The sequence below is a fragment of the Ixodes scapularis genome, unplaced genomic scaffold, assembly GCF_016920785.2.
Source record: "Ixodes scapularis isolate PalLabHiFi unplaced genomic scaffold, ASM1692078v2 PGA_scaffold0__279_contigs__length_252992795, whole genome shotgun sequence".
NCBI lineage: Eukaryota > Metazoa > Arthropoda > Arachnida > Ixodida > Ixodidae > Ixodes > Ixodes scapularis.
Genome location: NW_024609835.1, coordinates 105,132,415 through 105,146,904, shown reverse-complemented (window position 1 = coordinate 105,146,904; position 14,490 = coordinate 105,132,415). Strand labels below are relative to the sequence as shown.

Sequence of the window (14,490 nt, the reverse complement as noted above, 5' to 3'; positions counted from 1 at the left end):
GTTTTTTGGCATTTGAAACATGTACGTCTTGATAGGATAACATATATCTAATCTCAAATTCACATACATTATCTTAATTCTTTACGCAAAGGGGAAAAGAGTATGAATGCTTTGCGAGGAGCCGGACTTTTTTTTACTAGGGTTCTTAAGGTGAAAACGAGTATAGAACTACATCTTCGACTTAATTTGTTCTACTGTGGGATGTCTTTCTTGTCCATGCCAAAGAGGTGGATGAGCTCGTCTTCCGTGAACTGGATTATTCTTGTCGACTCCAGGTGGATCTGCGAGTATCGGAGCACAGCAGTCAGATTTCAACACCTGTTCCTAAACGGAAGAGCTGCCTCAGAAAAAGATCTCACCAACCTTTTGCCTTTTCAGCACATCAATCAACTTCATTTGCTTCTTGATGAGAGCTAGCAGGTCAGCTTTCTGCTTTTCAAGCTGTTGGTTTTTTTCCACAAGTTCTGCCATGGTTTTGTCCTGGGGCCTGTTGTCCTGAAAGTTTGGAGTTTCTTGAAAACTTTTCCTTAATGCATTATGAGTGGGACAGATCCTAGAATAGTCTCATCATTAATATGGATGTTCTAGAATTCAAGCTTTTGTGCTCAACTCTTTTTTATTGACAGAATTTTGGCTGCTTAATTGAGCGTGAATATTTCTTCTTTTCACATACCGTTAAGTTTTGAAAAGGTACCCACCTAAAATGAAGAGCTAAATAGTGAAAAACATGGGATAGGCTATCTTTGGGGATGCCACAGCAGAACTTTATCAAAAATTAATGATAAACTCTATGGCACCGGCCACAAACCACGTGACACAGGAACTGATACTGCAGATTACGGAAACCGCGGATTCGCGTTTCATGATGCGATAAACACGCGGGAGTTCACTAGGAACTCTTATGTCACGGGGAAAGATGTTGCAGGTTGCGGACGCAGCACATTCGTGTTTCACGATGCAAAGGACCTGCGGAAACCCGCCGAGATCTCTCATCTCACGGGAACGAATCGCGGATGCAGCAGATTCAAGTATTATGGTACAAAAAACACGCGAGAACCTGCCACGAACTTGGCCTGTCATATGAACCGATATCACTCGCGCAGATCGCGGACAAAAATGTGAAAATCCGCTACAAGCTCGTATGTTACAAAAACAAATACTGCAGATCGCGAATGCAGCAGAATCGTATTTCACGATGCAATATACACGCAGGACCAACTTGCATGGAATCGAGATTGCGCGCTCACTGGCGGACAAAAACGCAGGAATCCACTATGAGCATGCTTGTCAGACGTTCCGGAACAGCTAATTGCGAGGTTGATACATCCAACGGGAATTTTCGGAATTTTTATGTTAAGTATTGCCAGAAAAGTGGGATGGGAGCAATCTCGGGGGCGTTCTCTCGGAACTTTATGGTATGTTGCAAATTATTATATCGCAAAACTTCATTCAAATCGAGATTTCTCTTTCATAGCAATCGAAGATCCTTTGAAGGAGTTTTTAATGTGAAAGCATTAACTGGTCTCATGGAGTAAGCCGCGCCAAACGGCACCTTAAATCCTTTCTTTAAGTGAAGCCAGCTCCCAGCTATGAAACCACGTGAAAAGCTAGCCAACGGCAGCTGAATTCCTCTATCCCCAAGGAGCGGAGTAAAGCTGATTGATTTTCGGCTTCGGTCCCATTGGCTGGCACATGTCATTGGCTGGCACATGTCGACGAGGCTCCCATTGGCCGCTGCGCATCAGTTTCAACGACCACTCACCTCATGGCGCTGCGTGACCAGCGACGAAAAGTATGCATTAGACGAAAGAAGGGAGCGGACGAGTGGCTTTGCATGCTTTCGCATTCACAACTCGTAAGAAGTGCTTAGGTGTACCTTGAGCCTTTTTATGTACTGTGCTCAACGAAATTAATTGGACCAATGGGAGCGCATGGCCCCGCATACCTGTTGTGCCATCTGCCAAGGGAAGCGGTCTATCTGGTGTCACGAGTTGCATGTGCGCACAGCTGAGCCAAGCACTCGGCAGTTGTTCATGCTCGGTGCACAACCCCTGATAGCTGTTCAATGCTAGCCATAAGTTTGCAACATGACAGTGTTTTTTTGTTTTGTTTTCTGATCAGTAGCATAAACAGATTTAAGTTTCCAAAGGTTAAAGTTGTAAAAAACGTGACCACCCCTCGATGTGATCTCGCAGTTCATACTAAATAAATGTGTAGCGTCATGGCACATGTGTCCTTTTTGTAGACTAAATAAATAAGATATCTTCCTTTTTCGCTGTTTTCTTTGAAGGACAGATAAAAATTGCTAGTGTAACGCGATGAATAAAAAAAACGTTAAGCTCTAGATTCATGCTTTATAGTAATTGCGTATCGAGGGTTGCATATAGAACGCGAACAGCCGCTGACTGCTCGACATAGCTACGCACATGTGCGACTGTTGACGCCAGATTAACGGCTTCTCCGGGCAGATGCCGCAGCAGGTACGCTTAGCGTGACCACCCGTCCCGCGACTCGCGGGACCGTCCCGCATAGAGGGCTCGTGTCCCGCGTCCCTCAAGAAATTTACAAACAAGCCTTCAAAATGTCCGGCATTTCGCACTGTTGTAAAATTCACTCCGCAACTCATGGTGCCGCCGAACAACGGGGCACGGGAAAGCGCGGAGGTCGCTGGTAATCCTGTGAATCGCAGTGGTATGACATTTTCTATCAAAGCATTTCGAGAAGTAACCGTCGTTCTTGTAGTAGAATTGACGTGCATGCTTCGTTGTGCCTCTCCCCTTGGTGGCAAAATACTCTAAGAAAAATTGCCCGGCAAAAGTTTAAATATAAGATACTGTAATTATTTTGAAATCGCTGTGTCAATGCAAAAAAAAAATTCCGCAGAATTTTTTTTTTTTAATGAAGACAGTTACGGGAGGCAAAAAGCTTTCAACTCACAATGGTTGAAAAAGAACATCATGTTAAAAATTTGCGTAGGACCATGTTGATAATTTGTAAGCGTTGACAGGAAACAATAACTTGAAAAAGATTTACTGTTTCTTATTTCCATTTGATGCATTGAGTTCTGCTACAGTCGATTTTTATGTTTTCAACTTCGACACATTTAAGAACACATTTGGCTTAAAAAAATGTATCACTGGGAGTGCAAATTATTTGAGCTTAATTGCTGCAATACAATTAGCAGGTGTATAAACAGCAAAGGATATTAAATGTGTGAACAGGCCTCGGTTTGTGGTGTGCGTTAACAGGCCTCGGTTTGTGGTGTGTTAACAGGCCTCGGTTTGTGGTGCGCTAACAGGAAGGTAGTCACCCTAGGCACGCTAGGGCACTCGTCCGCTGGTTCATTTCATTGAGCACTGTACCGTATTTAGTTCATTGTTAAATTAATGTTGATGAATACGGCCCTTGCATACACTAGTATGCCCTCAAACACAGAAGGTAGGGGTGCCAATCATAGCCTGGTAAATGACGAGATGGAGTTGCCGTAAAATATCTTGCATGCACCCATGTCACAATCGGCACCCTCCTTATACTTTTGAAACCATTGAAATATGTGTAAGCAAATGACATACCAAGCGCCCGCTCGGTAAACCTTCTACCAAGCTAACCAAGATGCTCCTCTGCGTCAGTTGTTTCTTCAAGCATGCCGGTGCAAAATGGCAAAGCCCTCTGCGTCAGTTGTTTCTCCAAGCACGCCGGTGGAAAGTGGCAAAGCTTTACACATGTGCGCACGTGCGAACCTGACGTGAAAGCACAGGCATAAACCGTGTTTGACAAGAGGTGTGTCTGTTTTAAAAATTAAGGGTTCTGCCATATGCCTATACTGCTCCTGTACCATTTTGTCAGGTCCAAAAACCAATCTAAGGCCAATCCTACCACATGCCACTTCTGCTTTTCTCCTCTTGGACCTAAGAAGTGCCTTTATTCGTTCCACTCGCAATTGTCACCAATGTTTGGGTGGTCACTTGCTCGGTATTTTATAGTAAATGTTTTCCTGTGAAAACGCCATCTGCATTGTGACACTGAGTGTGACACTGAGTGTGACACTGAGTGTGACACTTCATGGGGTCCGAATTCAGTACTGATTGAATTCTTTGACAGTAAACATTTGGGTGTATCTCGAAACAACCCATTCTTATTTGAACCCTTCTCATTTGAACCCATTCGCAAAACGCCCTTCTCGTTTTAACCTTTCGCGTTTCGACCCTTTCTTATTTATACCCGTCTCATTTGAACCCATTCTCATTTGAACCCTTCTCGTCTGAACCCATTCGCAAAACGCCCTTCGCATTTTAACCTTTCGCGTTTCAACCCTTTCTCATTTGAACCCGTTGTCATTTGAACACCGTAGTGAGGTATAGAGAAAGGAAAAACAGTTAAGGATGAAGGTTGAAGATGAAGCGAAGCGGCACCATCTCTTGCATAGCACATGAAACAATTTCCCTTATGCCTGCGTGCCACCCCGAGTCTGTTGACGTAGCTACGTGGTCACATGGTGACGTGGTTTCAAAAGTGCTAGCGCAGATTCGGTACTTCATTTCTCTTCTGTCGCTGTATGTCGTAAGATGTCGTCGTGTGGAGCGGATGGATCATTGTGCTAGTCGTGTGTTATTGCTTGTAATGGCCCATTCGGGTGTTCATTTTCCCTGAAAAAAAGTTTTCCCATATCTTCGGTAAGGGCGTTCACGTGGTCAAAGGCTGGCGGGTGCAAGCTTTTCGGGTTGCGCTTCTCAGGCGTGTACCGGCTATTTACCAGCAGAAGTTTTCCCGAGCTCCAAGAGCTCGGCCAGCTTGTCTGCCAGTCTGTATCCAGTATCGTCACATCCGGATCGGGATAGGGAACCAAACGAAACAATGCTCGCTGAGGCGGCAAATAGCGGGTTCGAGTGGAAAATGAAGCCATCGAACAGGCACCTTTTTGTGCTCTGTGACAAGATAGCGAAAACAACGAAGAGAAATATAATTTATGCTTCAAAGAAAGTCAACATTTTTGGAAGAATTTATCCAGCATGAGCAAGGTACGTTTGCTCTCAGACACGGGCTGCATCATACATCACTTTATTTTACAACTATGTAATAACAAGTTATTACACCGCTGAAAAAGAAGTATGCAGAGTGATGCAGTTTGAAGCTTCAACACGCATTACAATTTCAAGGAGGGTGGGTGCAATGAGAAGACTGAGGATTCCAATAAAGGTACCAGAGAGTTTTAGTAGATCATTCCGAAACCCCCAATAGCCCCGATAACGATACTATGCATGCGCAAGGGAGGCGGTGGCGCAGTATCGGGTATCGTTATCGGAGTCATTGGAACGATCTACAAAAACTCTCTACTAACAGTAAACAGAATATGGAAAGCGACGCTGGCAAGCCTCCGTGGCAACAGTTAATCGAAAATCCAAAAGAAGTTTATTGAAATTTGACGCGCGTGCGGGCAGCACCACACTGATTTATACATCTGCCCCTTCATTGATTTTATATTTTAATATTCTGTCAGCTGTACGGACTGTGGTAATGCCAATATTTTGAAAAGTTTTGTGTAGCCGCTTCTGTTTACACACATCTCAAAGAGTCGTAGTTTATGTTGTTGGCGTATGCAGCATGCTCATGGTACCATAGAATGATCGAAGAAGTTAACAGAGCTCACTCGCGACCCAGTCAAATAAAAACGCCAGTTCATTGTGCTTTGCATTCGGGTGGAGAGGGTCGCGTGATGCGCCGCTGGCGCGTTTTTGGTCGCCGGTGCCACAGGCGAGGGCTCAAAGGCAATTAATTACCCGAATTCGCCGTAAATACCGCAGAAAGATTGCGAGATAATGATGTTGGATTAATTTGGGTTCGAAATGAGAGGTTAAAATAAGAAAAGTCTTTCTGACAATGCTCAAAACCAGAAAGTATGTTTTGAGAAAATTTGAAATGAGAAAGGTTAAAATGAGAAAAGTCGTTTTGCGAAGGGTCCAAACCCGAAAGTTTGTTTTGAGAACGGTTTAAACGAGAAAGGGAGAAACGCGAAAGTTGTTTTGCGCTGGGTTGAAATGAGAAGGTAAAAACGAGAAGGTAGAAATGCGAAAGGGTTCAAATGAGAACCACCCAAACATTTTCTGGGCCTCGATATTGTTCTCTAGGTTTTCACCACACGTCATGACGATTGGCTGTACACGCACAAAGTGAGAAAATGGATCTGCATTTCTTGTTTATAATGGTGCATTTCTTAATTGGGTAAATGAGCAGTGTTGGGGACTTTGGCATCAGCATACACTGAAGTTCCCATCACTAAATCGGAGGTTATTTGAAAGTTGCCCAAGTTACTTTTGCCAACATTACTTGCTGGCAAAACTGCCTCAACAATGCCAATGCAACGTTTTATTTTTTAAAGCGAGGTGGCACTGTACCAGCTTGTCGTAGCCAGTGCTTCACTATATTTGTCCAGAAATGACTGGTACATATGATGCAGTACTGGTTCCCTACTGTCACTGTACATGATGCAAGCGCAAGTAATCGCCATTTTTGCTGTCTTTCCCTTAGAATTGAAGCGTTGCCACAGATACTGGTTTGGTATGGAAGAAAATGCTCATTTGGGTCTCTAACCTAAAAGATAGATTTTATGCTTAACAATACTTTTTCGCAGTTCAATGCAAAAAAGTGCCAACGTTGTGTTTGCACCAACAGCGTTGCACTGTGTGCATACATTGATACGTATTTGCTCAAGTAATAGCCGCACTTCTTTTGAACGAAACTTATGGATTTGCATTCCCACGGAGCACGGGAATAGCAAATCACTGCAATCGGCAGAAAAAATGGCCGCAGTTTATGGGACGGAAATAACGTCTTCACACAAAAGTGCTATCTGCTCAGATTGCATTTTTACTGAGAACTGTGCTCTCGACCTTGTTATTCACTGCGTTTTTGTATGCAGAGCGCAGTGATTGGTTGTATGTATGCTCTGCAGGAAAGTAGATGCAAGGGCCTATACTTGTTTTCACCTCAAGAACCGTAGTAAAAACAAAAAAACCGGCTCCTCACGCAGCATTACTAATTTACCCCTTTATGTAGATAACTAAGATATATATAGGTGCATTTTAGATAGGATATATGCTACCTTATCTTGACGTACACGCTTCAAACGCCAAAAAGTATCGCTTCTTCCTCCGACAACCAAATCCTGCTAAAACTACTTCGCATGGCATATGAACAATGCGCAAAACTTCCTCTTTTTTTTTTAGGTGGAAATGCGTATAGTTTATAAGAAGTGCTGCCATTACTCGAGCAAATGCAGTATTTTTCAAGCTTGCAGACCTGCTATCGGACATAATTTTGTTTTGTACTGCATTCACCAAACATGGAGCGTGCAATGGAGCACCTTTTGGTGCAGGCAAAACAGGCTGGTGGTCATTTGAGCAAATAGCGGCCATCCCAAATGTATTAGCAATTAGTGTATTGAAGGCTAATCATCTTAGTTCTTTTAGCCTATAATCGATAGTAGCAATACTTCCTTAGTCATGTGTGTCTGCCTATGCTAGAGACACCACAAAAGTCGCCAAACTAGATGTAGAGACATCAAGAATGTTTAATGTTTTACTCTGGCCTACAAATATTTTTCAGTTGGGATGAAACTCTTCCCTTTTCTCTCTCTGTGCACTTCGGTTGCACCTATCTTAGGATATTTCAATATTTAAATAAAAGTTAACATCATCATCCCCTTGCATATGAAGTTTTGGTTACAGTATTCCTCACAGTGGAAACAAAAGTGATGTTAAAGGGAACTGGTTGGAGATAGTCCTTGGAATTTACCTACTCGTTTGTGGCTATTGGAGAACAGGAAAATCAACTTTCATTACTTCTCAGTAGAATATCATTTAGATGACAAAGTTAAAATGCGTGAAAAGGGGCATTGCTAATTGTGCTCTTGAAACTGCCCTGAAAGGGTTAGTTTTATTGTAGCATTATGGCTTGAGAATGGTCATCCGAATAAGCACTTATCTTTGAATTTGTATATAGGAAGTGGTCATGGTAAAAAGTATATTTAAGATTCATAATTTTAGCTCTTTATGATGGTGCTGTTTATTAGCATACCTATTTGAGAACTATTGATGTTTTTGTATGATATTTAGCACTGTAGCAAGGACATTTCGAGGGACTCTTCCTTTTGTGGGGCACATAGTTTGTTGCACAATCTTTCTTGGAAATTGGAATATAATGGTACAGGCTTCTGAATTTTTTCGAAAGGGCAAAACATGATATGCACACTACATTAGCTCTTGATCGTGATCAATCCAAGTTGAAAAATAGTTGAAGTACTTGAAAGAGATGTTTATAAGTTCATATAGTTCCAAATCTTCTTCTGGAAACAATCGATTCCAAATGAGGCAGGCATTCTTGTAACTGATTTGAAATATTAAGTTTGAAAGCTCTGTTTACTGAGGATTGCCACAACAGATTGCCCTAATGTCAAAAGTTTAGTTTAGGCACCAGGTGCAAGAATCGTCACTCACACTTAGGACGTGTCAGAATGGAAGTTGAAATGTACAACTAGGTGAAACGAAAACAGACAATGGGAAACTGAAAAGTCGCTCTGTCTCTCTCTTATAGTCACTTTGCAGCAGCTGTGCAGGAGCACTGCCATAACATACCTTCAGTTTCTATTTCCTCTTATTCCATTTACTTTATTTCATCATTACCATAGCAGGTCAGGTCATTGTCTTTTTAGATTCTATTGTGCCCTTTTCCTAACCATTAGCCTTTGTGCAGGCTCATCAACGCCCAATTCAGTGGCTCGGTATCTCGGTAAAACAAGAGGTCAGCAATGGCTGCTGTAATCGGGCGCGTATGTAAAGTGTCTAAGATTGCAATGTCGTGATGCCCTAATGAGGTGTCCAGTATGATTTTGTTGTCCTAGTTTGTTATTCTTGAGCCTGTAAGGCTTTCTTGTGTCATGAATTCCGTCTCACTTTCAAGAACCCCGACTGAATTAGTGACTCTTTGCTAATGAATAATCCTAATTTTGTTGATTTTGGGAAAGAGGCTCTTTGGATGCCACTCAATGCACTACACATGCATGGCTCTTTGATTACGGGGGAAAAAGGTTAATGAGAAAAACATTTGAGCATCATTAAAGCTTTTTTCTGCAATTATTAGCTTGTATAAACAAAAACTGGTACTTAGTTATTCTTTATGAATGGGAATAGTTCTTTTGAGTCGCTTCAATAAACAAGAAAACTGGTTCATAGTCTCTTTGAACACAGCCTCTTGATGGCTCTCGGTGTAGTCTTGTCATTTATGCAGTGATGGTTTGAGTAATTTTTATATATAGAAATAGGATATGTTTGGTGATGTACCCACATTTTTTTTTTTTTCCCCATTATAAGACATTAAAAAGACAGAGCTAGAAATTGCTCAAATTTTGCTTGCAGCTTTGAACCACATTGTCACAACTTATTATTTGAGGGGCGTGAATATAAAATTTTTGCTTGTGAATCGAATATGAATATTTAAATTTCACTGGGGATTGAAATTGAATATTTTTATAAACCGATTTTACATTTAATGTGAATTTAGCATTGATACTTTAATACATCACGATTGGAGATATCTTCTAAAAGGCATACTTATGAAAAGAAACTGCTTTATACAAAATTCATGAGACACCCCTGATTTGTTAAGTTTATTTGTTCAAACCTTATTTGTTTTAATATACCTTGAGGTCTTCGTTTCCTGCACAGCCTGACCATTGGAAAAGTAGTGATTTTCGAAGGATCCGTGCGAATGCTTTTGTTTTCCTAATTTCTGTATGGAGCTATATGACATCTCAAAATGTGGTCAATTGTTCTTTCAAAAGAAACCGAGTTTTGTTTCTTGAAAATACAATGTATGTGCTGAAGGCATATAAGTGCCAGTCAAAATTAAGCTTCTCATTTACAATTCTTTATTCATGTCGCATTTGAATTATTGTCACTTGGTCTGGGGCACATCAACTTCAACTAACTTGGACAAATTAACGATTCTTCAAAAGAAGGCAATCCGAGCTATAATCAATGTACCACAATCAACCCACACGAAACCATTGCTTAAATCATTGAACGTCCTATCCCTAAACAAACTGTACGAATACACTTTACTTATTCGATATATAGCAAGTATTAAACAAAAGACGCCTGACATTAGTAACACCGCAGAATTAACAATAAATATTAGACCTTATAACGTACGTCACGAAGAAGTATGGAGGATACCATTCAGTCGAACAACCTATGGAACTCAAATGCTAAAACATCGCCTTCCTTTTTTACTAAACCATTTAATTGAAAATAACATTATCATCGAACATTTAACATCTCATTCCTTAAAACTGATGTTTCTATGAATATTTCTGTCATACAATTGTATTTTAGCATATAGTGTGTATTTTTTTTTCCCTTAACATTGTAATCTATAGCCCAATTTTAAACGTGTATTTTAACTATTGTTACGTGATTTTTTTCTTTAAGTATGACTTTTTTTTCTTTTTTTATCTTTTGATTGCTTGTTGTTTGCCAAAAAAGGGGGCGTGAACCTCGTCAAGCCGACATGTGTCGGCTTTTTGTTCATGCCTCCAGTGCCTGTACACGTGTACAGACGCAAATAAAATGATTGCTGGATTGATTGATTGATTGATTGATTGAGTGAGTGATTGAAACTTATACACCTATGTCAAATTTAAAAAAAAAAATATATATATATATATATATATATATATATATATATATATATATACATACACACACACATACATATATATTGACAATATACAAAATGTGCCCCACACCCAAGGCCTCTGAAAGTTAGTGTACTCTAACTGACGTCTATTTTTGGCTCGTCTGAGTTAGCCTCCGTAACACATGTGCTTTTGAAACACAGATAGCACACCTCACATCCCCAGCAGAGTGCTTTCTTTGTGTTTTACCTTAGTTTTGTCATAGCCTTGATTGCAGTTCCTTGATATTTAGCGTTTTTGTCCGCCTTGTTGTGAACATAAAACGTGCATGCCGGCTCAGGGCAGCATTGGAAATTAGTGATACTTACCGACAACCATCTGTTAAGTGATGCTTATAACATCGTTTCAAGGGTTCCCGTAGCTCTTAGGGTCTAAAAATATGCCACAGTACAGTTGAATTACGTAAATAATTCCATCTTTGTTACGAAGACTGATGCATGCAGTTAGCCATGTTATGCAAGTGCATCCACGGTTCCCAGAACTATTTTTGACAGCTCGCCAACTTGTGATAAAGCTCAGACCTATGTTGAAACTGAAACTGCTGTTCTTCGGCTATCCACGAGATTGTGGAACACAACTCTCCACCTTAAATTGAATTTATTGACGGCGCTTGGAAACCATCGATTACCGGTGATCGATTGCCTATGGGCGCGGTCGGGAAAAAGTTAAAATGAGGGTTCAAACTATAACCAAAGAAGGCTGACCATAATATCGAGCAAAAGTTTCAAGACCATCGAATCAACCGAGATCAGCCGCTTCTCATAGCGCTCCGGTGCAAAGCAGAGAAGCTTGACGCGGGCGCGCCGGTGTGAAGCAGTGAAGCTTGACGCCGGAGCGCTGGTGCGAAGCGGTGAAGTTTCACGCGGCCGAAGAATTCCTTTATCCCCAATACTTTTCGAAAAAAAAAAAAAAAAAAGCGAACATTTTGAACAAAAATATTGTGTTTGCTGCAAAGCGAATCGAATAGCAAACACTATTCGCAAATTGTTTGAAGTTTCGGATATTCGCACGCCTCTACTAAAACAAAACAAATATTGTGCAGTCGTTCAGTACCATACTACTCTGCGCAAGTTGTAATTTTCCACAGGGCAATCATCCAGAAATGAAATTATTCCTGAGGAACCGATGTCGAAATAATCGCCATTTGTATTATGCCCTTTCGAAATGTAATGAGGGGATGGATCATCCACCCTCTGTAGAGGTTTCTAAAAAGGTCATTAATGAGTAGTTAGGAGCGTTATTTGTTCTTATCGGAGAATAGTTTTATTTTGGACCTAAAATATTGAATGCTTGCATCAAAAATGCAGAAAGTACTACGTGTCCATCAGCTAACTGCTTGTAAATAATAAGTTCATTTGCACGTACCGGAATGGGCACATGTGGTGGTGTGCGGTGCTAGGCAGATAGGTGAAAAACCCTTACGCAGAGCGCCTGCCAGCCCGCCACCACATATGTATGTGTAAATTGATGATTTAATTGGTTTATGTAGCCCGATTCATATTGTTTATATATGATCCCACTTTTACCCTTTCTATTGTTGTTTCTACAATGTTGCGTTAGCGCTTCGTCCCGCCCAGGTCATTCAGCCTCATGTATTCGTAGGCTTCGTCGGTCATCATTTTACAATTAAAACTTTACAAAAATCGCGTGTAACTTTTTTTTTTTTTTTTTTCTCCATAAATAAGATAATGGTTCGTTCTGAAACTTGTATCTTGTTCGAACCGCTAGCGCTACTTTTGGGTGGAATCTGACCACCGACACAGTAAGGTGTGTTTTGTCGTGCGAAATTTCAAGGCGTAGCTCCGTTCTTGTGAGGAACAAGCACTGCAGCTTTGATATGTTCAACGGCGGTTCGGGCGGGTACCGCCACTGCTGGATCGCGGATCGGGAGCCCTTCGGTGTCGCCACCGGCAGCCATTGCTTGACACCAGGCAATACACGCAAGTCTATGGAAGAAAAGCACAAAAGTAAGAATATTGAAGCATGTACGCTGTGCTCGGAGTCCAGTATTTTATGGTGTGCTGCGATCTTTATGTCGGGTGTTTGGAGATCGAATTGGTATTTCTCAAACGTTCGATCGCCGAATAAAAAAATCAAACGTAGCGGAGCACCTACGGCTGAGCTGGGAAGCTTGCTCTCGTAGTGGAGTAAACAAAGGAACTTGCCGTCAGTGAAACCGTTCTCAGGGAAGCCTGAGGTTAATGAATGAATGACAAAGAAGTTCCATCTCGACAGCGGCTTTCCGGAAGTGAGCGAATCCCGCGTAGCGAAGCTGGCGAAGCCTTCGAGCTCGTCGTCTGCTAAACCCAACTCGGCGAAACCGCCACCGACCCCGTGGTAACTCTAGGTAACTCTCGCCTTATTGAGCTGCACTACAGCGGAGTTACTCTCGACCACAAAATATTTATTTATAAGAGCTGCGAGGGCTGTCAGTTTTAAATTTTGTACGCAAGATATTTGGCGGGCTTATCGAAAAGCATCCCAAAAGTTTCAGCACCGAGAACAGCTTAGAAACAGGGGAAAACAGCACTTTTTTTCGTTCTTCCCATAGAGTCCCATGCATTTGCTGGTGTCAATCAATGGCCGCCGGTGGCGACACTCGGCCCCAGCTGCCGAGGCCATGGTCCGCGATCCAGCCTACTACAATAGAGATCAGTGGGTACCGCTCCAACCTTCCGCCGTCCGACGTAGGCTGCCCATAGAGTTATTGAGGCCGCCAACGCAGACGTCTGCAAACGACTGAGCATAGATGCAAACGGTAGAACCTTAAATCAGGCGGCGGCTTGCGCCATCTATTTAGTGGTTTAAGTTAGGCTTGTAGTGCCATCTCTTGGGAAGTGTAACAAGCGTAGGGTTGAAAGCAAACCTCGTACTAAGATATACTTGCTGCACCTATTGGCAGATGACGCCACAAACGCGATTCTCTGGCGATTGGCGGTTCTCTGTGTGGGAGTCAACGGTGGGAGTCAACCGTTAAAATCCCGGAAATGTTGCTCCAGTTTTCTTTTTTTTTTTTTTTTTTTTTTACAGAAACAGAACTATGCATTGCAATTCGATAAGGTAAAATGCAGCACTAGAATATTATTTTCATTAAAGTTTTAGCTCTCTGCGGTACAAGTCTATGTGACGCTGTTTAGTTTCACTTTCAACATGGGCTTACTTTCGCCCTTTCACCTTCAACATGGTGCATATGACACAGATAAGCATGAATGAAACAAGTGCGATCAACGCGGTGCTGGAACATGCAAAAATAGGCTTAGTAAATCAGAAAGGTGCAACATATTTATTTTCATTTTTTTTTTCCCCTCGTTCTCGGGTGCGGGTCGACAGTAAACCATGAAGTCTAAGGTACACACCAACGGCATACACATTCATCATGCACGTAAAAAATAAGAGTGCATAACGCGACACTTCGCATACAGAGTGTGCCAATTAACAAAATTGAAATAATACAACGTATAGTTACAGGCATTGATGGCAAGTGCTCGCGAATTCACTAGATTCCATTAAGTCTGTCGCGCCGTGACAAAGCGAGAGGCTGCCGCTCACCATCGTCAAATTTAAAAGTCCGCGTTGCACACTTCACAGCTGCTGCAGCTGCTGCTCGTTCCCTTCGCCGCAACGCCAATTCTTGGGAATAGCAAAAACGCCCCCTGGCATTTGTTAGCCGTGAAAGCTCCTCCACGGGGCGCGCTAGCGTAGTTCCGTGCCTCTTTGCTCTATGTTTGTATCATAATTTG

General features: G+C 41.9%; 1 protein-coding gene across 1 annotated transcript; it reads right to left on the bottom strand.

The window, feature by feature from the left end:
• Positions 1–2: 2 nt before the first annotated feature.
• LOC8024774 (testis-expressed protein 9) lies at positions 3–14,425 on the bottom strand. Its single transcript, XM_029990942.4, has 3 exons — positions 14,300–14,425; positions 364–495; positions 3–281 (listed from the first exon to the last, which is right to left on the bottom strand). Exons 1-3 carry the CDS (start codon positions 14,300–14,302, stop codon positions 192–194), a joined length of 225 nt encoding a protein of 74 aa, XP_029846802.1. The 5' UTR covers positions 14,303–14,425; the 3' UTR covers positions 3–191.
• Between the last annotated feature and the right edge of the window lie 65 nt (positions 14,426–14,490).

Excerpts from the sequence above, each read along its gene's own strand:
- LOC8024774 (XM_029990942.4), bottom strand. Across the intron at positions 282-363 it reads ATGTGCTGAAAAGGCAAAAG|ATCCACCTGGAGTCGACAAG; the intron begins GTTGGTGAGATC and ends CGATACTCGCAG.